Source organism: Galeopterus variegatus, unplaced genomic scaffold (genome assembly GCF_000696425.1).
Source record: "Galeopterus variegatus unplaced genomic scaffold, G_variegatus-3.0.2 Scaffold147, whole genome shotgun sequence".
NCBI classification, from domain to species: domain Eukaryota; kingdom Metazoa; phylum Chordata; class Mammalia; order Dermoptera; family Cynocephalidae; genus Galeopterus; species Galeopterus variegatus.
In genome coordinates this window covers 746366-774357 of record NW_007726258.1, presented here as the reverse complement: position 1 = coordinate 774357, position 27992 = coordinate 746366, and the positions used below count along the sequence as shown (strand labels likewise).

The 27992-nt window shown below is 38.2% G+C and overlaps 1 protein-coding gene across 1 annotated transcript in view; it reads right to left on the bottom strand.

Annotated features, from left to right (window-relative positions):
* Nucleotides 1-1225: 1225 nt before the first annotated feature.
* Nucleotides 1226-27992, bottom strand: part of SBNO1 (strawberry notch homolog 1 (Drosophila)) — a 55659-nt gene continuing 28892 nt past the window's right edge. The window contains exons 14-32 of the mRNA XM_008591428.1: nucleotides 27430-27612; nucleotides 26779-26876; nucleotides 24901-25052; nucleotides 23025-23222; nucleotides 22265-22432; nucleotides 21999-22174; nucleotides 21453-21584; nucleotides 19089-19224; nucleotides 18256-18368; nucleotides 18079-18150; nucleotides 17503-17602; nucleotides 15396-15470; nucleotides 13202-13348; nucleotides 12782-12876; nucleotides 12249-12341; nucleotides 6932-7069; nucleotides 5591-5667; nucleotides 4055-4248; nucleotides 1226-2751 (exon numbers count right to left, since the gene is read on the bottom strand). Coding sequence (XP_008589650.1) covers nucleotides 2609-2751; nucleotides 4055-4248; nucleotides 5591-5667; nucleotides 6932-7069; nucleotides 12249-12341; nucleotides 12782-12876; nucleotides 13202-13348; nucleotides 15396-15470; nucleotides 17503-17602; nucleotides 18079-18150; nucleotides 18256-18368; nucleotides 19089-19224; nucleotides 21453-21584; nucleotides 21999-22174; nucleotides 22265-22432; nucleotides 23025-23222; nucleotides 24901-25052; nucleotides 26779-26876; nucleotides 27430-27612 — 2490 coding nt within the window. The 3' untranslated portion in view covers nucleotides 1226-2608. The remainder of the gene's footprint in view (nucleotides 2752-4054; nucleotides 4249-5590; nucleotides 5668-6931; nucleotides 7070-12248; nucleotides 12342-12781; nucleotides 12877-13201; nucleotides 13349-15395; nucleotides 15471-17502; nucleotides 17603-18078; nucleotides 18151-18255; nucleotides 18369-19088; nucleotides 19225-21452; nucleotides 21585-21998; nucleotides 22175-22264; nucleotides 22433-23024; nucleotides 23223-24900; nucleotides 25053-26778; nucleotides 26877-27429; nucleotides 27613-27992) is intronic.

Below are 27992 nucleotides of genomic sequence, written 5' to 3'. Positions count from 1 at the left end.
TCCAGCAGTAAACGGACCTATTTTACAGAACTGTTGTGAAGACTTGATTTTTGACAGCAGGACCTTCCCCATGGTGGCTGACCTAAACTTGCTGACTTTTGTAAGGGCACAGTGTAAAGGTCGGATGGCCACCTCCAGAAGGCGTAGATGCTAACCTCTGGGTGCCACATGTGTACACATGATGAGTGTGGGCACGTGGCACCTCAGCTCCCGTCCATCCACACTGGTTGCCCTTCTGAGGTTTGTTTTGAGAGGGCTTTCAGAGGCCTTATTTCCAGACCTTTTTAAAAAAAAATAAATAAATAAACAAAAAAAAGAAGCTGTTCTACAAAGAACAGAACATACGTAGTTGCCTCTGTATCAAGATGGCTATTGCAAGAGCAAACATTACACCATGAACTAGCAGAGGGGAGGGGGGCGGTAATTAACTGCATGCTAAAGAATCCTCATACTGTTGCTGCTTTGAAAACACTATAAAAGACCATAACCTGCTAAAAGAAAAAAGATACCCTCACACATGGAAAGGGGAGCTGGGCTAACAGCCTATGAGAGAATATCTTTCCCAGCTTGTCATTTTGTCTCACTGGAGGGAGGATTTGTTACGCTTCCCTTCCGCACCTCTACCAATTTCACCTTAGTATGCTGATGGAAGCTGACAGACTACTGGTTTAAAAATAGAAACACTAACGGGGAAGTTTTGCTAAAGGTGGGGACAATTCTGCTCTTGGCTGCTAGTTAGGTCTAGTGTCCCTAACAAGGGACACCAGTTGATATTCACAGGGATCACTGCCTGAGACATATGGATTGGACTGAGGATAAAAGTTGCATCCACTGGGCAAAATGTGCCAAAAACAGAAACTACTCTCAATTTGTTCTTTTAGGCACCAAGAATAAATATAAATAAATCCAAAGATAACTTATGGTAAACCTGACATAACCAAACTCAGGCTTAAAGAAACACAAGAAGATGAAAGCCCTAAGCTTTCCATCAGGTTTCTATCCTTAACATACATCTCACCCAATTCTGCAAGAAGTTGAGAAAGTTACAAAGGGAATAATTCAACCTGAAAAACATTCCTCAATACCAATTCAAATTTTAGGGGTAGGTTTTAAGCCAAACTATAAGGCTATTTGTAATGCTGAGGCAACACGCGAGTTATGCAGAGTCCCCATCACAGACTACTTCTGAAGGTCACCAGTGAGGGCCTAAACAAGAGTCCACTTCTTGTTAGTATAATAACTTTTTATTTGACATCTACAAGATTTTGGTTATCTTGCAGCTTTTGACCAGGTTTATACAATCTCAATCTTTCAATAGTGCAACCTGTGCAAGCAAAAAAAAAAAAAAAAGGAAAGAAAGAAATAAAAGGAAACAAAGAGACCAATTGTCCCCTCACTTGTTTTTATAAACATCTATTATAGGCAAAACAAAACTTACCCATATTATAGATAAGTGTCTATTCACATTTGTACATTACCATTTTTAACAGCTTGAGATAAACTCTACAATGTCTTACAACACATTAAACAATATTCAAGTTACTGGGTAACGATAATAACAAAAAAAACATACAGCAGAAACCTCAAGTGTTTCCTCATTGTCTAAGTTTACAACTCAAGTATGGTTTCCTTTTTATGAGTGACAAAGCAAATTAAGATAAATTTAAGTAAAAAAAAGATTGAAAGATGGAAGCCAATTTGTACTTCTTTCTAAAACTATTTTTAAATTAAAGAAAATATTAAGAAAAAAGGCTTATAGCCATTTTTGCAGCACAAATTAGGAATACCATTAATACATTAAAATTAACTTTTAAGAGTTTGATCACAAAAAAAGTATGTACTCATTACCTTGATGAGAAAGAAACCTGGGGCAAGGAGAAGAACTGGAGATTGGGGGATGGGAGCCAGGGTTTGCAGGGTTAGAAGCAATACCCAGGTATAAACACTATAAAAATGCAATAACCAATGCTGTACACCTACAAATGTTTCTCTCCATTACTTGACTTCTGTGTTAATCTTATTTACGCATGCTTTCAAAGACATGCACTGTCAGAACAAAAACTATAAAAGAACCTGAATGCATGATATGCAACCTTTCATTTCATGCTTTAATAAACGTATTGTTTAAGTTGAAAAAAGAAACCAATATATATTTTCTATATTTATAGACTCAAAACACATGCATCCGGGGATAACTCCCACAGCAATGGCATGGATGTACTGCGTTAACCCTGAGCACTGTAGAACATAAAAGTAAAGCCAGTTTGGGAAATTCCAAGCATTTTAAACCAACTGTGGTTTGTAGCCTTTAACAAACTCACAAACAGACTAACACACACACACACGCACACATACCCCCTCTGCTCACCCAAAGTAATAACACATGGGAAGTACTGGGGAAAAGGAAAGACACATGTACCACCATCGGCACTGCTGATTTTCAGTTTTGCTATCTATTCCAGGTTTGTCCTTACTCCCCCAAAAATTAACTAGAGGGAGCAAAACTGAAAAAAATATATAATTCTTTGGAAACTGTCCCTGATTTTTTATGCAAACAATATGCTTCAACAGCATTTCAGATACATCCATGTTGAAACCTGTCTGTTCTCTATGCATTGCTCAAGTTGGTGATGCTCTGCGGGTGATGCTGCTGCCACAGCTGTTTTTGCTGGACTGCAAGCTGTTGAGACTGGTCTGAAGTTGACAGGAGATTTACAAGAGGAGACACACAATTTGCTGGAATGATCAAGCCTGTAATAAGTAATAAGAATTTATACTGTTGGGTCCAGCAGAAACCATAGTATAGTTTACAGCTTCACATCAGATTCCAAATTAGTCATAATATTACACATAATGAAAAACTTCACACAAAAATTAAATGAGTACCTAGTAACTGAAATGGCCCCTTGAGATACAACCTGACTCTTCAGCAGTGTTTCCTACAAATGCCCAAGCGCATATATGTGTCTAGTGTAACGTCATCTTCTCATTGGAGGAACACAAAGTCAGTATAGTACTTTTCTATCTACTATCTTTGCAACTCCACAAACATATGCAAATACCACCTTCTTTGCCACCAATACACCAAAAAGACTACAGAACAGGAGCTGGAAATTCAAATGCTTACCGAGGCAAGTAACTTTGAAGTGGGCACAGAGCCAGATTTTTATATGAAGCTTCTTGATTTTTAAATGTTGTCAACTAGGGCCAGCCTGTGGCTCACTCGGGAGAGTGTGGTGCTGATAACACCAAGGCCACGGGTTCGGATCCCATATAGGGATGGCCGGTTAGCTCACTGGCTGAGCGTGGTGCTGACAACACCAAGCCAAGGTGTTTTTAAAATCCCTTTACTGGTCATCTTTAAAAATAAAATAAAATAAAATAAAATAAATAAAATAAAATTAAATAAATAAATAAATTAAAAAAAAAAAAAAATGTTGTCAGCTAATTCAAATGAAAACTTGCAACACTCAAAAATACTTGAAGGTAAAAAAAAGTTCCTAGACTGACTTTGGCCCATAGGTTGCTGATTTTGTAACCCATGATACAGAAAAAGTCTGCTATGAATGAAACCAAGACAGGCAAATAGATAGAGTGCTACAATAACTGCTTGGCTCCTGGGATGCCGGTAGTAGAACAAATGGTGGGAACAGCTAGCTTGGTTTGCCCTTGCTCTCCGCAGGACACTAAGCCATCCTCTGTGCACAGTGGCTTTGAGTTCCATTCTCAAGCTGGCTCAATGGAGGATCCTAGGCAAGAGGCTGAGCTGTCTTCACACCAGGGGGCCCATACAGATAGCAAGCATAAGGAAAGGGAGCAAGAGTAGCTGAGAGCAGTATCAAAGAGATGACCAAACTGTAACTTCAGCCACAATAATGTCCGTTCAAAGGCTTAACTTCTGTTCAACTATGTAAGAACATAAAGCAAGATCCACACCCATTACTGGAAAAGATGTTAGCTGCATCTGGAATAGATCTAAGATGTTAGAAGGAAAGTAAGAAAAAGCCAAGATCTGACTTTTTCCTGCAACTCAAACCAGAAAAAAATTACTCACCTACAATCCGTTGTCCATCTTCTGTTCTTAGCCGAACTATCTGCATTTTCACGTTTGTACCACTGACAGACGCTAGAACACCCTCAACTTTTGTCCAGACACTCAGTACTGAACCACATAATACATAATACGTGCGGCATCGAAGACCTATCTCACAAACTAATCCCAAGCTTGCTTTTTTGCAATTGCCACGCCTAGGAGAGACAGGGAAGAAAAAAATATGTATGGATATATACATACACACACACAAAAAAAACACAGATTCATAAAAAGTTTGCAAGGCTTATCCGAATTTCAAATGAAAAACGTTCTAGCATTATTTGCCATTACTGTTTCTTAGATTACAATCCTTTTGGATTATCCTTTCCAATTTAAGGTGTCACTACTGATTTCTAAAACTACACTTATTTTGGGGACCTGCCTCATATAAAAGGGCTGATTTACTAGTTTTGATTCCATTTAAGAATTCTAGCCATTTTAATATCCATTATCTTACTGGAGTAATGCAAGCTTATAAATTGATCCTGCCCATTATTTCTGTTAATATTAAACCACCAACACATTATTCTAGATCAGATTAATGGGAAAGGCCTCAGCAACAAAAAAAGTGAGAGAGTACAGTATATGTATATTTAAGAACTGAGAAAAAGGAAGACACACCAATATCTCATGGTTAAAATTATCTTCACAATTCAATAAAAATGTGTTTATGGTTAGCATTAATTCAAGACATTTAATTCACAGTGTGAAACATACAGGTATAAGGCACTTTTCTTGCTATAACTCAAAGCAAATGTTTTAGAGGACTTTTGTAGGTTAACTTTTAAAACATTTTATTTTAAACATGTTTCCTCATTTCCAACAGCATTAACTGACTCTTAAAATGAAATAAAAAGCACTGCTCACATCAAAGTAAATAATGAGTCCAAAAAACCTCGAGCTAGAATTCAGACTCCTTTTCATAAAGTGGGCCAGATATTGCAAGACCATTAACTATTTAATGGGTGAGAAAACACTGAAGAGAGAACTGCGATCTGCAGAGTATTAAAATACTCGATACAAGGCCCTGGAGTGAACTCTGTAAGGGGTGAGCTGGGGAGCATGGCAGGACCAGGTCCAGGACTCAACAATGTCAAGTTTTTTCATGCTGTGCTGCTACTTTAGGCATCTTCCTGGTTCCTTCGAAGTTCCCCAGATATCTGGGAAACCAGTAAATCCTTTGTAAAAAAAAAAAAAAGAGGAAGGAAGAAATGAAGGAAGAGAAAAAATGAAAAGAGAGAGAAAAAGCAAGTTCTAATACCAGGGATGACAATTAAATGCACGCTGCCAGAGAACAGTTGGCTGGAAATAACAAAGCATCAGTGAAAAGCAGTGTCTGGCCTACAAAATTCCAATAATTATTTCTAATGAAATGAACCATGCCTAACAATAGTTAATCTGTTCATTTACTTGTAAGGGCATGTTGGTAAAAATCAAAGTGTGTTCAAATCTTGATTATACTTTGGAAAATATGGTGAGAAACATGAAAATACTAACCAGTAAGCATGAGTACAAGTATCTGCAGATGAATTATACTGATCTAACCAGTGCACCAGGGCTTCATCTGAGACTACCTGTAAAAATCAGACAGAAAATTTCATTGAAACAATATTGCTTTAAATAAACTTGTTGCCCAATCTGGTGTCTAACTCCAGAGGGAGCCAACTTAAATCATCTTTATACAGAAAAGCTAGCCCATGCTACTAGCTATTCAAATGCCATTCAAAAAGTTCTGCTGTGATGGTTCCTCCTATGCATTTTCAAACAGCTAGCTTAAACGTAACTGTTTTCAAATGAGAATGGCTAAGAATAGTAAAATACTACTAACAAAATAAAAACTAATAATAATGTTAGAAAAACATAATAATTTACTGTTTTCTAGAAATCACTGCAAAACATAAATATAGCAGCATGCTCACAATAAAACCAAGACTTGGTGGGAAGGAATTTCAGTCTGGCACATCTCTTTATTAAAGAATTCTAATTTTCGTGGTTTGCACTGGAAGCTTCTTTTATTGACAACATAAGTTGCTTCAATAATCATCTCACAAGTTTCTCAATGATTGATATCATTAAGATTGGAATATCAGTGTAACAAAACTTGGTATTTAAACAGTAACCAGGGCCAGCCTGTGGCTCACTTGGGAGAGTGTGGTGCTGATAACACCAAGGCCATGGGTTCGGATCCCTATATAGGGATGGCCGGTTAGCTCACTTGGGAGAGCATGGTGCTGACAACACCAAGTCAAGGGTTAAGATCTCCTTACTGGTCATCTTCTTAAAAATAAAAATAATAAACAAACAAACAAACAAACACATAAACAGTAACCAAATAAGAATATATCACAAAATACCCCCCAACGCCCACAACCAGCCCATCGATGACCACTGAGCCACAGCAAGAAGGGGCCCTCGGTTCCTGAGCTGGGGTGGTGGGGGGCAAGGGCTTTTGCCTCACTTCCCTGACATCTGCACCCAGCCTGGCAATGACCAAGCCACTGCTGGAAGCCCTCTGGTCTTCCCTGTGGGAATGAGAGGTGCCACAGGCCTCAATCCCGCCCTTCCTCCTTCGTCCTTCTTCCAATCCATTTCCTTCCCCTTTCCCCTCTTCCCCTCCCTCCCAACTGCTCTGCAACAACATCATAGAAAGTAAAAAAAAATAATGTTAATAAATTTAAAAAATAAATAAAAATTTTAAAAATAGCAATTGAAAGAAAAAATAAAAAAAGAATAATGTCACAAAATAATTTTATATCTGGACACAGTTGTCCTAAACATAGTTTTAACATACTATAAACAAGAATTTATGTATAGCATAATGTACAAATGAGAAAATACCTTCTTATATTTCTTTTTTAGATCAGCATAAATTTCCAATTTGAGCTGTTTCCCAGTATTTGGTCGATAAACTAAAAAAAGTTTCTTTTTAGGATTCACTTCTTTAACTAAGATGGCTGTTTTCTTGTTGTTCCTTATCTATTACAAAAAAAAAAGGGAGAAAATATAAAGATTTAATACTGCACTTTAATACGTTTTTGTACCAGCACAACAGCAAATATAATCTTTTGAAAGACTGTAACACCAAACAAGTACATAAATATGTAACTGCGAGAAAGAAGTACAACTGCTTGTTAAAAAGACTTCAACAAGGCCACACCCAAAATGCAGTTATTGGATTTTAATTCTGGCTAAAGATGTAGGTTGAAAGTTGTATTAGTCCATTTCTGTTGCTTATAACAGAATACCTAAAACTGTGACTCTATAGTAACTCAGGGTATCACATGGTGAGAATATGGCATGAGCAAGAGAGGGCTAAACTTCTTACTTGCCCTCTTTATAAATGCCATCAGAACCATGCCCATTACTCTGTGAATGGATCAATCTGTTCAGGAGGGCACACTCCTCAAGATCTAATTAATCACCTCTTAAAGGCCCCACCTTTCAAATACCATTAGTTTTCCCACCCTCTTAGCACTGTTACTTTGGGGGTCAAGCTTCAATGAGTTTTGGGGGGACATTCAATCCACAGTAAAGGTTACAGTATTCTGGGCCGGCCCGGTGGCGCACTGCTGTAGTGCGCCGCTTGCGAAGCGCGGTGGCGCTCCCGCCGAGGGTTCGGATCCCACATGTAGACCGGCCGCTCACTGGCTGAGCGGGGGGCGGGAGCAACACCGAGGGTTGCGATCCCGTGGCCGGTCCCGGTCCGGTACGGGCGCGACACTGAGGGTTGCGATCCGTTGCCGGTCACAAAAAAAGACAAAAAGGAAAAAAAAAAAAGTTAATATTTCAGCTCTAGAAAGCTATTTGGGGGCCGGCCCAGTGGCGCACTCGGTAGAGTGTGGCGCTTGGCAGTGCGGCGGCACTCCCGCCGAGGATTCGGATCCCATATAGAGACCGGTCCGCTCACTGGTTGAGCATGGTGCGGGCGCGACACCGAGGGTTGCGATCCCGGTGCCGGTCGCGGTATGGGCGCGACACTGAGGGTTGCGATCCCGTTACCAGTCACGAAAAAAAAAAAAAAGAAAGCTATTTTTTACTGACCGGCAACGGGATCGCAACCCTCGGTGTTGTGCCCGCACCGCGCTCAGCCAGTGAGCGGGAACCGGTCTCCACATGGGATCCGAACCCTCCGCAGGAGCGCCGCTGCGCTCCCAAGTGGCACACTCTCCAGTGCGCCACCGGGCTGGCCCTGGAATAAGCTTTAAAGCACACATTCAGTACAGACAATTTTGCTTCTTTTGTTCCCTGTATCTGGAATCACAGCCAAACAGCCTCGGAAAGACAAGAAAAAGCAAGTATAATAAAATGTAGAGTAGAATTTAGGTAGTAGGCATTACGGGTCTTCACAAGAATATTCTCTCATCTCTGCTGAATGTTTTAAACTTTTTATAATAAAATGTTGGAAGAAGTATTAAGTTATGATGAAATTCAAGTCCTCCAAGACAATGCCTTGGATGGCCCACCAGGTCACGGGTGTTGTGAGGGTGAAATGAGAGACTACAGGACAGTGTTCTGTAAACAGCAAAGCTGCAACAGTGGAAAGCCAGAATGTTGAACACACAAATATGGATGTAGACATGGAAAAAAGGGAGCATTAGAGAAACAATGGGAACTCAGGTATACATTTTTACTTTTTAAAAGGTGGACTTATAGAATCTTAGGAGGAAGGAGTTATAAAAAGCTCCATATAAGTCAAAGAAAAACAAGATTGGGAAATTTGTTTCTACTTTAATGAGGGGTGAACAGCTTCTAACCAAAACCTGTGAATCAAAATTGAAAAAAAGAGAAAAGTTTCGATGTAAAGGCAATTTTCCCAGCTCCTCTGCACAATAATTCATTGTTTGCTGGGCTATTAACTGTTTATATTAAGATAATTCTTACAATGATAAAAGAAAAAGACTTGATATTTCCTTCCTATTCATGGATATTAAAGATCCTTCGTCCTTTACTTATTCAAATGATTTGAAACATTATGTATACAATTACGGCAGTCATAAACAATGGTTAAGGTGAAACTGTATTTTAAATTTTATATCAGTTGATGCGAAACCCTTAAACTTAAATGACAGTGTTTAAGGCATATAATATGATGTCTTGATAGTATCAGGTTAATTAATTATACTGACAGAATAATCACAGTACAGTAGAAATAAAAGTGACACTGTTTTCCTAACAGTAACACATGTTACACACACTGTAAAGCATGTCTGCTCCATGTTGTAGAGATTCAAAGGCAAACAGCTGCACAGTCCTAGAAACATGCCCCTCTAGGGCTATTGTTCCTCATGTCCAGCCACGTGCTGCCATGCAGGATCAAAGGACTACTGTTACCACAACCTCAAGAAAAGATGGAGATCAGGACTTCCATCACAATCTACCAATGGTGAAATTCTGGCAATAATTTCAAATTAAAAACAACAACCAATACCCTATATGGACTAATCAAAATCACATCTATGGAGGAAATAAATATTTCCAGAACCAGGTCTTCATTTACAGTCAGTCACTCCAAAAATACTTGCAAATATAAAGCAAAATGTGGATATACAACCAACGGTATATTACTCAGTCTTTTAAAAAAGGAATAAAATTCTGACACATGCTATAACACGGACAACCTTAAGAACATTATGCTAAGTGAAACGAGCCAGACATAAAAGGACAGATATAGTAGGATTCCACTCACACGAGGAGCCCAGACAGGCAAATTCATAGAGATAAGGCAGACTAGAGGTTATACCAGGGGCTGGGGGGAGAGGAAATGGAGATTATGACTACATAATCTATTAAATGGAGATTATGGTTACGGTTTCTGTATAGGATGACCAAAAAGTTTTGGAAATAAGTAGTGGTAATTGCCGCACAACACTGTGAATGTAATTAATGCCACTAAATTGCACACTTTAAAGTGGTTAAAATAGCATGTTTTATGTTATATGTATTTTAACACAATTTTTAAAGATAACATATACTTAAGTGGGTGAATTGTATGGTATATAAATTAGTTCAACCAGCCAGCTGCCAAAAAACAAACAAAAAAATATATATATATAATATATGTACATATTATAAATATATGTATATATAATGTCAATAAAGCTGCTAGAAAAAAAAAAAAAGAATTGAAGAATGAAATAAACAATTTAAGAGATTACCGGCCAGTAGCCAGAAAAAAGAAAAAAATAGGCAAAGAAGATCTAAATATGGATAACAGATAGAAGTCCTAGTAAGGGAGGAACCCCAGAAATATAATACCAGAAACATTCAAAATAAATATAATTCAGAAAACTTTATAAAATAAAAAAAGATTTGAATCTACTTATTGAGAGAGCATATCACAATATCACATACCTGAGAATACTGACTTACAATGAGTAATACCAGAATACACTCTAGTAAAATTAATAATTTTTTTTTTTGTCCTTTTTGAGACCGGACGCACCACGCTCAGCCAATGAGCGCTGTGAGTGCATCAGTCATCCCCATATAGGATCCGAACCCGCTGCGGGAGCGCCGCACTCTCCCAAGTGCGCCACGGGCTCGGCCCAAAATTAATAAAAAAATTTTTTTTCCCCCTTTTTTTGTCTTTTTTCGTGACCGGCAACGGATCGCAACCCTCATTGTCGCGCCCGTACCGGACCGGGACCGGCCACGGGATCGCAACCCTCGGTGTTGCTCCCGCCCCTCGCTCAGCCAGTGAGCGGCCGGTCTGTATGTGGGATCCGAACCCTCGGTGGGAGCGCCACCGCGCTTCCCAATCGGCGCACTATAGCAGTGCGCCACCGGGCCGGCCCCAAAATTAATAAATTTTAAAGAGAAAATCCTTTGGGCACACAGGCAAAAGAACAACTTCACTGAAAGAAAATTATAATACCATCATACTTTGACAGCCACCCTTCCCCTGAAGAACTGGTAGTAGAATATTTACAATAACCAAGGAAAGAAAATGTGAACCAAAGATTTCACACATGGTAAAATTGTCTTTCAAGAGCAAACAGCACAAACTTATCAGCATGTAAGAACTCAGGGAGTAATGTTCCCATAAGCCCTTAAGATATCTACTACAGAATGAGCATCAGACAAACAAAAGGACTCTAGAGAGACTGACCTAAGGACTAATAAATGAGTGATATGCATTAAATATAATTACCCGTAGAACTAAGACTAAAGAACGTACTATATAATCGCTATATGCTCTGACAATGCTGAAACAGAGCAACTATTTTTTTTTAATGGAGGAAGCATATGCAAAAACACGTTTTTAAAAATCAAAAAACAAGGGCCGGCCCCATGGCGCACTAGGGAGAGTGCAGCGCTGGGAGCGCAGCGGCACTCCCGCTGCGGATTCAGATCCTATATAGGAATGGCCGGTGCGCTCACTGGCTGAGCGTGGTGCGGGCGACACCACACCAAGGGTTGCGATCCCCTTACCGGTCACGAAAAAGACAAAAAAAAAAAAAAAATCAAAAAACAAAAATTATTTTCAGGAACACTGGAGGACAGTACTGATAATACTTAACCATTCTATGTGTCTTGGAGAACAAGGATTCTTGGTATGGAAGACACAAATAACATCCCCATACCAGTCAACTGTCAATAAATAAATAAATAAATAAATAAATGCACAAATATTTTACAGAGAATTGGTGATACAATGATTCTGTAGTCCTGGATTTAAATAAAATAAGTCAATATGAACTTAAGATATCCTACCATGTATGTATGCATGTATCCATGTATATGTATGTCTATACTCACATGTATGTAAATGTACACACACACACACATTTACCCTCCTTAGTTCTGTTCATAGGCAAATCATAACCAAAAGAAGTTATACTAATAAATAAAAAATGAGTCTTCAAGACATAAAGCAAAAAAAAAAAGAAAGAAAAAGACAAAGCATTATTAGAACTAAAGAAAACCTACTAAGAATATGTGACAATTCTAAACCTGCATCTAATAACATCCCTCAAAATATAATAAATAAAAATGTACATAAACGGACAAACCTACAATCACAATGAAAAATTATCAGAATAGAGAAAGCTAAAGACAATTAAAAAATTGATATGAAGCAGAAAGACAACTATAATGCTGGCAATAAAAAAGGATTATATATCTCAGTACTTAACATATAAGGGAAAAGTCGTACTTGCAATGACAAGTAAAAGCCATCATCTGGTCCTGTCAGCTCTGCCCAAATCTTGGTAGCTTCCTCCCAGGACATTCCTCTTTCTACACTAATCTGTAAAAGAAACAAAATTTAAATTAAACCCACATCTGTAAATGCGTATCACCAGAGAACTATACAGTCATGTATTACTTAACAACAGGGATACATTCTGAGAAAAGCATCACTTAGGCAATTTCGTCATGCAAACATTATAAAGTTGTACTTACACCAAACTACATGGTATAGCCTACTCCACACCTAGGCTATACGGGGTCTATTGCTTCTATGCTACAAATCTGTACAGCATGATACCGTACTTAATGATGTAGGCAATTGTAACATGATGGTAAGTATTTGTGTAACTAAACATATCTAAAAATAGGAAAAGTACAGTAAAAATACAGTATTATAGTTTTATGGGACCACTGTCATATATGTGGTCTGTAGTTGACCAAAACATCATTAGGTGGTACATGACTAAATGTGAATGTGTACACGTTTTCCAGACTTACTGTGTATAATTCTACATGGCCAGAAGTTGAATATCCTGGAGTCAGAAACTTCTTAACATCACTTTTCCTAACCTTTTCATCTCCAGAACCAAGATCTTGAATAAGAAAAAGCAACAGGTAAATGTTTTTTTTTTTTTTTTCCTTTTTGTCTTTTTTTGTGTCCAGCAACGGATCGCAACCCTCAGTGTCGCGCCCGTACTGGACCGGGACCGGCAACGGGATCGCAAACCTCGGTGTTGCTCCCACACCTCGCTCAGCCAGTGAGCGGGAACCGGTCTGTATGTGGGATCCGAACGCTTGGCGGGAGCGCCACCATGCTCCCAAGCGGCGCACTGTAGCAGTGCGCCACCGGGCCGGCCCTAAATGTTAAAAAACATTTTTATCAGGAATACATGACATTAAAAAATTTTCACCACTTACCTAAGATTCCCATATCATATCTTCCATTTTTTTTGGCATTTTGAACAACTGCAGTAAGTGTATCCGCAAAATATTGAAATAATGCATTCTGCTGATGTACCTCCATGCCCAAAATTCTATTTAAGAATTTTCCTATGTTGTTATAATCTGCAAAAGATTGTAACATATAACATCATGCATTCAAATGGTAATTAAATTTTTACTCATCTAGGCCTAGTTCAAGGCCCACTTTCTTTTCCAAAGTTTTCTCTCCCCACTCTTTCACTGCCCCAACAATAGGGCTATAATTTGCCCATTTCTTCTTCTTCTTTTTTTTAAAGATGACCGGTAAGGGGATCTCAACCCTTGGTTTGGTATTGTCAGCACCACGCTCAGCCAGTGAGCGAACGGGCCATACCTATATAGGATCCGAACCCAGGGCCTTGGTGTTATCAGCACCGCACTCTGCCGAGTGAGCCATGAGCCGGCCCTAATTTGCCTGTTTCTACCTCTAGCAATTAGTATGACAACAGCACATGCTCAAAAGATGTTTGCCTAGTTGAATTTCTGCATCTTCAACTTCACTTATGGAAAGTATGAACACAATTTAGCACATGAGAATGTTGGTTCTCTAACACTAAATCTTAACTCATAAAGTAATGAGCACTATATAGCCATGCATCATGTAATGACAGGAATATATTCTGAGAAATGCATCTCTGGGTAACTTTGTCACTATGTGAACATCACACAGTGTACTTATACAAATCCAGCTGGTATAGCCCATTACGCACCTAGAATAATACACAGACCATTGCTCCAATTGAAATGTCATTATGCAATGCATGACTATAAGTCAGTGAATTTCAACCTTGGCTTCACAATTAGAATGCCTGGGAGATTTGGAAAACTACCAATGTCTAAGCTCCATCCTCTCTTCATTATCTTTTTTTGTTTGTTTGTTTGTTTTTTTCCTTTTTGTCTTTTTTCGTGACCGGCAATGGATCGCAACCCTCAGTGTTGCGCCCATACCGGACTGGGAACGGCAACGGGATCGCAACCCTCAGTGTTGCTCCCGCCCCTCGCTCAGCCAGTGAGCGGCCGGTCTGTATGTGGGATCCGAACCCTCGGCGGGAGCACCACCGCGCTTCCCAAGTGGCGCACTATACCGGGCCGGCCCTTCATTATCTTTTATTTTTTTTTTATTTTTATTTTATTTTTTTTTTGTCTTTTGTCTTTTTCCGTGTCCGGCAACGGGTCGCAACCCTCAGTGTTGCCCCCGTACTGGACCGGGGACCGGCAACGGGATCACAACCCTTGGTGTTGCTCCCGCGCCTCGCTCAGCCAGTGAGCGGGAACCAGTCCGTATGTGGGATCCGAACCCTTGGGCAGGAGCGCCGCTGCGCTTTCCAACCGGCGCACTATCCAGTGCGCCACCGGGCCGGCCCTTCATTATCTTTTAAAAGCTTGACAGCTGATCATATTTGCAGCCATGGTTGGGAACTACTAATCAGTGGATAGAATAGAGATTTAATCTCTTTTGAATATTGATAGTAGCCAAAATACCCAGAATGCTCAATGAGGAGGGATTAAGAACTACTGACTTGAAGTTCCCCCTTCACTTGACAAAAGCAAATGCAGTATTCCCTCTCCCATCAAGTGGTTTCACTTTCCATAGATTCAGATACCATTGGTCTGAAAATATTAAATGAAAAATTCCAGAAACAAACAATTCCTAAGTTTTAAATCGTGTGCCGTTCTGAGTAGCATGACGAAATCTTGCTCCATCCTACCCAAGGCAGGAAAAATCCCTTCTTCCAGCACATCCACACTGTACAAGCTACTGGCACATTAGTCACTTAGTAGCCATTGCAGTAGCAGATCAATTTTGGCAGTTTTGCAGTACTTCTGTTCAAGTAACCCTTGTTTTACTTAATAAGGGCCCCAGAGCACGAGACTAGTGATGCTGGCAATTTGGAAATACTGAACAAAAGCTGTGTTTCCTTCAAGTAAAACAGTCAAAGTTCTGACTTAATAAGGAAAGGAAAAAAATTTGTGCATAGCATATGTAAGATTTGGTACTATAGACAGTTTCAGGCATCCACCGGGGGTCCTGAAAGTGCCCCCTGCGGATAAGGGGGAAACCGCTGTATAACAAAATGGGCTTTAATAATATACCAACAATTATATGTACATATTAAGTTAATAATATTACCTTTATCAAGAGTAAGAATTCCCGAGCGATCTTCTACATTAATCAGGCCAACTCCTATCAGTCCTTGTCGAACGTCTGTAAGAAAACAAATGTAAAAAAACCTTATAATCCAAATGACTTAATGGGTTATTACCTAACTAATCAAAGTAGATCAAGTTCCAGTGTTAAGACAAAGCCTATATGACTTCCACAGTTTCAATTTGGTAAATTAAATGGAACCCACTCCCTAAAGGTCTTTAGTCACTCCAAAATCCTACAGTACTCAAACCTCACACTATATTCTATTACTTCATTAAAATACCTTATCTTTCCAAGAGTAACCCTGTACAGTGGAGATCTTGGTATGCAGGCACCAACCCAGACTTACAGGATAAGGGTGTTAGAGAATAGGGTCAATTTTAACCCAGGGTCAACTTGAACACAGAAATTCTCCTTTTGGGAACCCATTCTATGGGAGGGGAAAATCACCCGCACATAAAGATAGCCCTGTAAATTCAGACTATTTGTGGTGGCAAAAACTGGAAACCTCTAAATATCAATAAGCGAATGATTAAATAAACTGTCACATAACCACACTGTACACTATTATCCAACTTTGAAAAATAAAGAAGTGCTACAGCTAAAGTAACATGCCATTTAAAAGAAAACTTTGGTGTTTCAACAAACATGGAGAAAAGATGTGAAGGGCAGCCCCTGTTTACATTGACAACATCTGTTAAGGAAAAAGTATTAACTCTCTTCATCATATATTTTAAGATTATTTTCATTACTTATAATGAAACAGTAACCTGTAATTCTAAAAAATTAGAACTAAATCAGAGAATCTTTCTTTTTTTTTTTTAAAGATGACCGGTAAGGAGATCTTAACCCTCGGCTTGGTGTTGTCAGCACCATGCTCAGCCAGTGAGCTAACTGGCCATCCCTATATAAGATCTGAACCCGTGGCCTTGGTGTTATCAGCACCACACCCTCCCAAGTGAACCAACCACAGGTCGGCCCTAGAGAGTCATTTCTGACACTCCCTCCAGTGACCAGAAAGGATGGGGAATACAGTTAAGACTTTACTGTTTGTCAAAAGCCATCCGTGATCATGAGTAAACCTACTGGTATGTCAAAACGGACTATTAACACCACATATTGATATGTGCCGATATACAGTTGTCCATCACTATCTGTTGGGAACTGGTTCCAAGACTTCCCACAAATGCCAAAACCCATGGATGCTCAAGTCCCTGATATATAATGGTGCAGTATTTGCATATAACCTATACACATCCTCCCATATACTTTAAATCATCTCTAAATTACTTATAATACCTAATACAACGTAAATGCTTTGTAAAGTTATACTGTAGTATTTAAAGAATAATGACAAGAAGAAAAACTTTGTACATCTTCAATAAAAACGTAATTTTCCCCCCAAATATTTTCAATCCATAGATGCAGAATCCACAGATACAAAAGACCAATTATAGTAGAAAGGACTCTCTAGTAAAAAAATTGTAACTCCACAATGACACTTACAAAATATTTCCATAGTTTCTTGAACTACTAAAATCATCTAGACTACTAACACTTATATAGTGGAGTACAATCTACTCTAGAGATTTGTAATATGGATCCAGGAATTCTACAGTTCTACCTAAGATTTTTTTTTTAAGTTATGGACACCTCCAAACACATACAAAAGAAAAAAGAATATTTTGTGAGCCACATGTACCCATCACTTAGTTTTGCTTCACTGACATTCCCCATTAACTCCCACAGATTACTTACCTAGGTACTTTAACTTTAAAATTAAAATTTGAAAGTTATCTGGCAAAGTGATTTTAATTAATATAATAAAACCACTTTCCTCTATTAAGTCTAGTATTAGACAACATGTGATATCAGTTTAAGAGCAAAAGCATCTTCATTGGAATGAAATTTAATAAATCCATTTATCATAAGTAAACTTAGATGTTCTAGTAACCTTGAATTTTTAAATTTTAAACAATTTATATCCAAAGAAAAATAAAAACTAAAACAACAGTAAATGTTAGAACAGGTTTTATCATATCCTTGCCAGTAATCATTTTCTATTGTTATAATTATTTTTTAATGTTACCTTTAAAGAATTCTCCAGGATAGTCTGGAGGTGGTGATACCATGGGAGAATCCAAGTTTACAATGGATTTCATGACAATTTCCAAAGCATTTCTTCCATACTGGGAAAAAAAAAAAAAAAAAACCCAAAATTTTAACCAGTTTCCACATTTGGATACTCTTAAATCACATGACCACCCGAATGTTTTAAAAACTATTATTGTACTAAAGAGTCAAGACATTTCAGTTCTTAATTGTCTTTATATACATTTTATACTGCTGAGTTTGTACCCTTACACACAGCAGACATTTGACAAATTAATAACTTCCTCTACTTCTGGGAACTCACACTTGCTTCATTCCCAAGTGTTATTATATTCTTATTTTCCAATAAGAATGAAAAGACAACTATATTGTAGACCTGATCAATAAAGATCTAACTTACATGTGAAATCCTATGTTTCATAAGAAGTCATCATTTTAAAGCAAAACCATGAAAGCAGGCAGTTTTCAGTTTTCAATAATAATCACTTTCCCTTGTTGTTCACCAGAAACACGATACCTTAGAAATTTTCAGAGACAGAAAGCTAAAATGCACCTTATTATCAAAGTTGAACCTGCTCAGATCCCTAGATTCTGTTGCTCTTCTGTCACCATGTGTAAGCGCCCCCTGTCAAAAACATAACATTTCCAATCAAGGCACAGTTTACCCTTTACCAGAAGACAGATGACAAAGATAATCTTTTACACACATCTACACAACTCAAAAACTTACCAAACTCTCAAGTCTTTTAGCAACAATAGATGCAAATCTTTGTTCTCCTGCCAATTCAGAAATCAGGAAGACATACTCGGGAGCAGTAACTTGGTTTGATCTATGAGTTCGTCCTGTAATGGCATTTTTTAAAAGATCACTGATTTGTGTTCACTAGATAGAAATAGAATATTCTGAAATCTATTCCTAGATTTTAACAGTAACCTGGTGTTGAGAAAGCCTAAAACAAGAGGAAAAACTAAAGATAATCTAATATTTACTATAACTCCCCCAAAAGTACACTGACCTGAATGACATCCACCTTCAGAGCAACACTCCCCCTAATGAGGGAACAAAACCTGCCGTAAAAGTGTTAAATGGTAGAAGTATTATTATTTCTATCCTAATTTTGCTGATGCACAGCTACTCTAGATTCTCCCAAAACTGCTTTCACATCACCAGGTCACAGGGACATTAAGATGGAAGGGAAGGGATCAGCAATGTGCCTTCAGTGAAGCCACTGAGGGTGAAAAGGTCATGAAAGTAGCAGCCACTCTGACATGGACCCCACACATCCTAAAGGTCTGTAATTACGACGCTCTCAAGGAGCCCTGTTCTTGGATATAATGCCAGGAACACCCAGAAATCTCATCACAGATTTTTTAATTTTAAAACAGGCATGAAATGAATTCACAGTGCACTATACGTTATAAGGTATATGAAACACACCTTAAATGCAAAATAAGACTCTTGAGTTAAAAGATGTTTGACATTAAATGTAGGTTTTTGATATGCATAAATTTTCTCAATGACTCCTTGCTAATCATCAAGTGAAATCCAGTGTGTGAACTTACCAAATTGCTGAATTGCTCTGTCAGCACTCCAGGGTAATTCCAAAGTCATATGAACTCTTCGCCTTTGATTTTTAGCTCTCCGATCTGCTTGTAATGAAATACCCGAGCTGGCAGCTTCTGAGATGATAGCAATATTCTGTATCAAATATGAAAAAGTCCTTCAGTGCACTGCTGGTGGTCCACCAATAACCCACTCTTTCCTTCTTCCTCTATAATAGGACCACCAATTTTAGTAAGGTACATGGCTGCCCAAAATCAAGATTATATTTCTCAGTCTCTCTTACAGCTAAATGTGGGCATGTGGGCACACTTCAGCCAGTAGGGTACAGATGGTATGTATAATGTCCAGGAAATGTCCTTAAAAGTAGGGAACATGCCCTTTTCCTCCCTTTTTCTCCTCTCTGCTGGCTGAAATGTAGAGGTAATGATTGGATCTGAAACAGCTGTCTTAGAGTACAGAGTTAAACTTGGAAATAAAATCTCACATATTTAAACTAACAATACAGAAGAGTCCTGGTCTTTAAGGGACCATAACAGCCCTGGTCTACCTACACACATGTATATGAGAAAAATAAATATTACGTTTAAGCCAATATGATTTTCTCATTTAAGAACCAAAACTAATTCTAATGAATACAATTCCTAATGCACATGGGACTAGACTCATGAAACAAGTACATAAAATAACCGATAATACCTCCACCTACAATTTTTATTTTTATTTATTTATTATTTTTTTTAAAGATGACCGGTAAGGGGATCTTAACCCTTGACTTGGTGTTGTCAGCACCACTCTAAACCAACTGAGATTACCAGCCAGCCCTCAGTTTTTTGGTTTCTTTTGTTTTTTAAAGATGACCGGTAAGGGGATCTTAACCCTTGACTTGGTGTTGTCAGCACCACTCTAAACCAACTGAGATTACCAGCCAGCCCTCAGTTTTTTGGTTTCTTTTGTTTTTTAAAGATGACCGGTAAGGGGATCTTAACCCTTGACTTGGTGTTGTCAGCACCACTCTAAACCAACTGAGATTACCAGCCAGCCCTCAGTTTTTTGGTTTCTTTTGTTTTTTAAAGATGACCGGTAAGGGGATCTTAACCCTTGACTTGGTGTTGTCAGCACCACTCTAAACCAACTGAGATTACCAGCCAGCCCTCAGTTTTTTGGTTTCTTTTGTTTTTTAAAGATGACCGGTAAGGGGATCTTAACCCTTGACTTGGTGTTGTCAGCACCACTCTAAACCAACTGAGATTACCAGCCAGCCCTCAGTTTTTTGGTTTCTTTTGTTTTTTAAAGATGACCGGTAAGGGGATCTTAACCCTTGACTTGGTGTTGTCAGCACCACTCTAAACCAACTGAGATTACCAGCCAGCCCTCAGTTTTTTGGTTTCTTTTGTTTTTTAAAGATGACCGGTAAGGGGATCTTAACCCTTGACTTGGTGTTGTCAGCACCACACTCTTCCAAGCGAGCGAACCGGCCATCCCTATAAAGGGATCCAAACCCGTGGCCTTGGTGTTATCAGCACCACACTCTCCCAAGTGAGCCACAGGCCAGTCCTCCTCAGCTTTTTAATATATTTTTAACAGACAACTTTGATAGTGGTAACTATCATCTATTTTCCAGTTACAGAGGCAGAAAAATTCATTAAAATAATAAAGCAAAATGTGGACAGAGAGGTAAGATTTTATTCTTCCTCCTTTAGGTTAAGGAATAAATGAGCTTGAAGTGGTGCTATGTCAAAGGTGTGCTACCTATTTTTTTTTAACAATCTCATCAGCAAATGCTTATAGTTAGTTATTCCAACTAAACGGAGAAGAACAGATCTGAGAACCTTAAAGTTTGACGAAGTTCACTTAACAATAAGAGGCTATTGAAAGAGCCTCTGGAGGCAACCAAAATCTCTACAGTGGTCAGATATGGAAGTTCAATCTACAAGACATTCACAGTAAATCATCTTAAAATAAATGGCATAGTAATAAAAGAAATAGCAAAACCTCATCTTGACACTCAAATATCATTCTAGACTCAAAATTAGAATGACACTGGAGTGACATCAGATGTGATAACACTGAGATGACCTAAGAGAGCATAGCATTTTTTCATTCTGATGTAAGATTTCAGAAGTCTCCAAAGGTATCAAGAGCCATGTCTAATTCTGTGTATAACACAGAACACTCATTACATTCCACTTATGATAACATTATAATGAAAACATAAAATATCCAGTGATTATGTGAAATTACTAAAAAATATAGAAAAACACTCAACAAACATGACATATTCAAAGGGAGGAAACCCTTCTAAAACTTAATCTAAACATACTAGCATTGTTCCTTTCACCAAAAAGCATCCCAGGAAAACATACCTTATCTCCATCCATAAATCTTTGTTTTTCCGTGATATTTAGTATTTCCACAGGCACATCAAGTTCAGATCTTGACTCATAAGATATGCTGCCATCATCATTGCTCACAACCCGCCCTTTGCGGCCAGTCATCTGAGAAGCCAGACAGTGTCATCACAATTAAGGTATCTCACTGTGGTGCTTGGAGCTCAGTGCCTCCATCTTTAATGAAACTTAGGAGACAGAAGCACAACCTGTGCTGCATTAGGTACGGGGGCTACAGAACACTGCAAGATAGTCCCTGGAAAGAGCTAACATGTAGCCATGATCACAAAAGCTACATAACTAGTGTGGTAACCAAGACCAGTGGCTTGGGACAGACATTCAGATACTGGGGCAGGACTTCACTGACTCTAGGATGACAACTAAAGTAGAATAAGAGTTCTAAGATCTGAGAGAGAAAATTAATTATTATGTGATGATATCCAAAATACCACTCATTCTACAGGGTTTAAAGGTGGCAAAAATGTTACCAAAGAGATACAGCCCTGATCTAGTCATATTTACCTCAGCAACGTTCTCAGGGCCACCAAGTTCATCAATAAGTTCATCCAGAGTATTAGGAGGGAGGTCTTCAGCTAATTTTTCTAGCTTATCAAGTAGGTCTTTCTTCATCTGTTGAGCCCTTTCCACGGCATCCTGACTTGTTATAAGGCTATTGTTACTGTTGGTGTTACTGTTAGCTGGATAAAAACATTTGCTAAAAGTCAGTATAAATAATTGTTTTCTTTAAAAGTATATTTCACAGACAAAGCAAGTTTCTACATGTATACCTGGTGCACTATTAGGAGCAGGTGAGACAACCGGTGTAGAGGAAAAACTAGGTCGTTTTGATCCAAGACCCGATGCTAATAAGGCACTTTGAATAGAATCTGGATCTATACTTTTCTTCTTTTTTTTATCTTTGTTTTTCTTGTGGTCTTTTCTGATTAGCCAGGGATCTGAAAGGTAAGAAAAGATGTATGTCAAATAATTTGTTAAAACAAGTACAGAATCTCCAAAGGCATAACCCTTGTATTTTTCTGTATTGTTAACTAATAACTTGGAAGTCACCACCAACTACAGCGTTCCAGTACATCCCATCCATACACCATCGGGTACAATTCCATGTTTTGAGGTTAAAAATAACTGCACAAAATTGGGGTCATCATCTCATGTATATGAGGCTCAAACCTCTATAAGACAGATAAGCCTAGAGTTCTTCACCAAGCAAAAATAAGAATCTGTGCGATCATTTGTACTGCACAGAAGAAAAGGTTTTAATACAATATGCCATTTTCTTTTTCTTTTCTTTTCTTTTAATAATGACGACCAGTAAGGGGATCTTAACCCTTGATTTGGTGTTGTCAGCACCACGCTCTCCCAACTGAGCTAACTGGCCATCCCTATACAGGGATATGAACCTGTGGCCTTGGTGTTATCAGCACCACACTGTCCCAAGTGAGCCATGGGCTGGCCCTACAATATGCCATTTTCAAACACACTGAAGCATAACTATCCTTTAGTTTACATTTAATATACTGATAAAATTACCATCTTCATCATCCTCACTGGACTCATCTCTAAAAGGGTTGAAATCATCATCATCTCCAGAACTCATGTTTTTAGAGCTCTCATAGTCACTTTCTTCATTATCAGAGGCATCAGATTCACTTCCACTGTCATCAGAACTGCTACCAGTAAGGCCACCTACTTTTCGTGCTTTTTTGGCTTCTCGTGTTATTTCTTCACCTACCCCCCAAAAGCAAACAAGAGAGTCAGCCCAAATTCAATGTTTCTAAAGATCCAGGACATCATATTTAGTTCATGAGTTAATTCAAATGAGAAGTGCAGAGAAAAAGCATTTATGTAAGTTTATAAGAATAAAATTCATAAGCAAGCGCTAATGTTTTGGACTCCCATAAAAAATCAGGTTATCTTCAATTATACTCAAGAAATTAGATCCATACGCACAAACTCAAGACTAACTTCAAGCGTACAAGTTTCAAAATAAATTTAGGACAACAGATTTAAAAACAGAATCTTTAGCACAGTCAAAATTTAACTGAGAATCAGGTTGTGAGAAGAGACCTAATAAATTATAGGTTTACACACATGGAATACTTAGAAAAACCAATTTATAAAACCTCATTTAAAAAAAAAAATTTTTTTTATGGCTGGCTGGTAACAAGTATCGAACCCTGGACCTTGGTGTTATCAATACCACACTCTAACCAACTGAGCTAACTGGCCTGCCCTAAAACCTCATTTTTAAAGGTAAACAAGGTGCTTATTTGAATTATCTCATTTAATATTCAGAAAAAGTACTTGAAACAAACCAAACAAAAATAAGAACTTTAAAAATTTCCCATATTATTAGACAGTGAGAACATAATTCAGGAAAGAAAAACCATTCGGCCATTCTAAGAAGCAGCATTATTTTTTGTGCTACTAAAATAAAAAAATGTTACCAATTAAATTATAATAGCCAACCTATTTTTAGGCATATTAAAAATGTAATATATATATCTCAGAATGGATAAAATAAAGATAAAGTATCAGGCACTGTGTAGAACACACAGCAACACAGTTCGTCTTTACAATATATTAAATCAGTAGCACCATTTTAGAAAAAGAGCCTGAGAATAGTTAACTTCTAAAACTTGAACAGCTTAGAATGCACCTAAACACAAACTCAAGTTTGCATTATTACAAGCTGTCTAACAAAGATGGGTGAATGTATTCCTAATTATTAAATAATTAATAGAAAGAAGTCTTTTTGGGCCGGGTGGGAAGCGCGGAGGCGCTCCCGCCGAGGGTTCGGATCCCACATACAGACCGGTTCCCGCTCACTGGCTGAGCGAGGTGCGGGAGCAACACCGAGGGTTGTGATCCCGTGGCCGGTCCCGGTCCGGTGCGGGCGCGACACTGAGGGTTGCGATCCGTTGCCGGTCACGAAAAAAGACAAAAAGGAAAAAAAAAAAAAAAAGAAAGAAGTCTTTTTAAAGAAAGACTATTAAAACACTCGGTTCATATTTAAAAGGCAACTATGACAAAAAAAGACCCATATTTTAGTTCCTATGCATCATTCACTAGCTGAGTGAACCTGGGAAAATTCCTTAACTCAATCTTTCTGTGCTTTAGTTTTCTGTCTATAACATTGGAAAAATAAGACTTAATTTCATATAAACCTCAACTGGGTTAAATGATATAACGTATGGCCAAGTGCTTAACACAGTGCTGCTCCAGTCAATCGCCCAAGTCCCCATTTAAAACACAAGGTTATTTGTGCATTCAAAACTTCACGAGTGACAGGGAAAACATGCAACCACAAATCAAGGGACACAGTTCATTCCTAAAATATAGCTGCTTCAGGATGCTCAAATTTATAGTTTCTTTCAATATCAACTATTTAAAGCAAAGTACTCACCTTTCCGCTTCTTTATTTTATTTTCTTTACAAGGACTATCTCTTGGTGAACTGTTGCTACTTGGAGCTGTCAAATCGATTCCTAGCAAACTATAAAGTTTTTTCCTGTCTGGAGCAGGAAAGTGTTTTTCAATGAGTGACTGCAACACTCCTCTGTTTGTAGAAGAGAAACAGTAACAATTACTGCTTCAGTTGGCAAAATAATTTATATGTAAAATCTTACAGAATATGTTCCTTAAAATACTATATACTCTGTTCAATCTTATAAAATACTTACCACCCAGCCTAAATGAATTTTAATTTTCTAGGCCAAGGTTGCTTAACTGAAATATAATGCAAGCAAAGCCGCATATGCAATTTTTACACTTTCTTGTAGCTACATTAAAAAATAAAACTGGTAAAACTAATTTTAATATTTTACTTAACTCAATATATCACTTCAATACATAATGAGATGTTTTACATTTTTTTCCCTAGAGTCTTTGAAATGTGGTGTGTATTTTACACTTACAGTGTATCACAATTTGAAATGCTAGGCATTTCAACTCCTTGATAGCCATGTGCCAAGTGGCTACCATTTCAGACAGGTTAGTTCTAGGCACTTAAGTATAGAGAAGTACAGACTAGCAGGTGCACGTTTTGCTTTTATAAGCAATTTTCAATTATATCAATTTTTTTTTTTTTTTTTTGGTCTTTTGTCTTTTTCCGTGTCCGGCAACGGATCACAACCCTCAGTGTTGCCCCCGTACCGGACCGGGGACCGGCAACGGGATTGCAACCCTCAACATTGCTCCCGCGCCTCGCTCAGCCAGTGAGCGGGAACCGGTCTGTATGTGGGATCCGAACCCTCGGGCGGGAGCGCCGCCGCGCTTCCCAAGCAGCGCACTATCCAGTGCGCCACTGGGCCGGCCCCAATTATATCAATTTTTAAAGGAACACTTGAACGTACACCCTAAGGCAATATATAGTATAGTGGCAAAGGTTATTTTGCTAATCTTAGTACCAGAATTATAACTGTCAGTTTAGGCAAACTGCAAAACAATGCTAAAACATTCTTCAAAAGCTCTTTTTGGGCCGGCCCGGTGGAGCACTGCTACAGTGCACTGCTTGGGAGTGCGGCGGCGCTCCCGCTGAGGGTTTGGATCCCACATAAAGACCGGTTCCCGCTCACTGGCTGAGCGAGGTGCAGGCGCAACACCGAGGGTTGCGATCCCATTGCCGGTCCCGGTCCGGTACGGGCGCGACACTGAGGGTTGCGATCCGTTGCCGGTCACGAAAAAAAAAAAAAAAAAAAAAAGCTCTTTTTGAAGCTCTCATTTCCAATTTTTATAGCAGAACTTATTATATACTGGGGCAAATTATAGTTACTGCTCCTCTGAATAATAATGGTTAATTTCAAATACATAAAACTAAAACTGAAACTAAATCAAGCTATTACAGATCCCAATACATACAAGACAAACAAAATCAAGCTTTTGTTAGTCCACATACTGTGTATAATATCGACAAGATGCTTAATATCTTACGATTATGAGATTTCTGTTATTGTTTTCTTATAGATATACCATAAGAATAAAAAAAGCAGAGAATTGCAAAAACTCAGATCAGGAAAACTTTTTTTTTTTTTTAAGATGACCAGTAAGGAGATCTGAACTCTTGATTTGGTATTGTCAGCACCACGCTCTCCCAATTGAGCTAACAGGCCATCCCTATATGGGATCCAAACCCATGGCCGTGGTGTTATTAGCACCACACTCTCCCAAGTGAGCCACAGGCCGGCCCAGGAAAACTTTTAAAGATGAAATAGTCAACTCAAATATTTCTCTCAATATTTGAACTAATCTAAATAAAAACTCAAAAAGAAAACCAAAAACATTACTTGGCAGTTGAAACAAAATCATTCAACTCTCCACCACCCTCTTCCAAGGCTTCTAAAGTTCTGGCTTCTCCTGTAGACTGCAGACCAATTACAACACACTGGAGAAAAAAGAAAATATATTAATTATTAATAAAAATATGTTTGTGATTTCTTAATCAAGACATTTTTAAAATTTAGTAAAACTAAAAAGATTTCAAACAAGAATGACCACATTATTATAAAGCACATGTGTGCTTTATTTAATTCTATATATTTGACACATGCTATGTGTCAAAAAACTTAGGTAGAAAATAGGATTGTTAAGGACTGACTGAAGCCTCTGCCCTTATGCAGTTTACAGTCCTTAGTGCTTTAGATATATATTCACCAAAAAAGAAAAAAAGCTTAAGGCAATACACATCCACATGTTATCAGTGGTGACATCTATAGACAGCCAAACTACAGTGATATGTTATACTTTTTTGAGCTATCTAAAGTCTCTAAACAGTTACTGTTTTCATAATTTAGAAAAGTGTATCTTTTAAAGTCACTAATACTTTTACAACTATCCTTTGGAAAGACCAGAGTTCACAAGTAGAAAATCTCAACACCCACAAAGACTAAACAACATAATCAAAAAGGATGAGTCTCTTCATGAGTTCACCAACTTACTTTTCCATTCTTGATTTCTTCTCGAGCTAACTGCACAACCCTTTTAACTTTGGATGCTATGCACAAGTATTTGAAAAACCTCTGGTGAGCAGACCAGAACTGACCCCACATGGATTTCTTCATTCGCTGCTCGGCATCAATCAGATCTGCAGCTTGCTGAAATCGCTCTCTAGCAATGACCCACTAAAGATAGAGAATCAACATTTTAGCTACTTCACCTTTGAGTGCTGTTATTTAAAAATGACTGATTCAATCAAAATAAAGTGCAGGACCATTTAAAATTAATGTAATGAAGCATCTTCAGTATCTTGGGAATCTCTAATAATTGTTTTTTAGGATACTCACACAAAGTTATCTCAAAATTATTATTACCTAATGCATGCAGTTATTTCACGAAATATAGTTGCATTTTGATTTTAAGAACTATGCAACTGAAATAAATGGACATTTTTTTTTTTTTTTTTAAAGATGACCGGTAAGGGGATCTTAACCCTTGACTTGGTGTTGTCAGCACCACGCTCAGCCAGTGAGCGAACCGGCCATCCCTATGTGGGATCCGAACC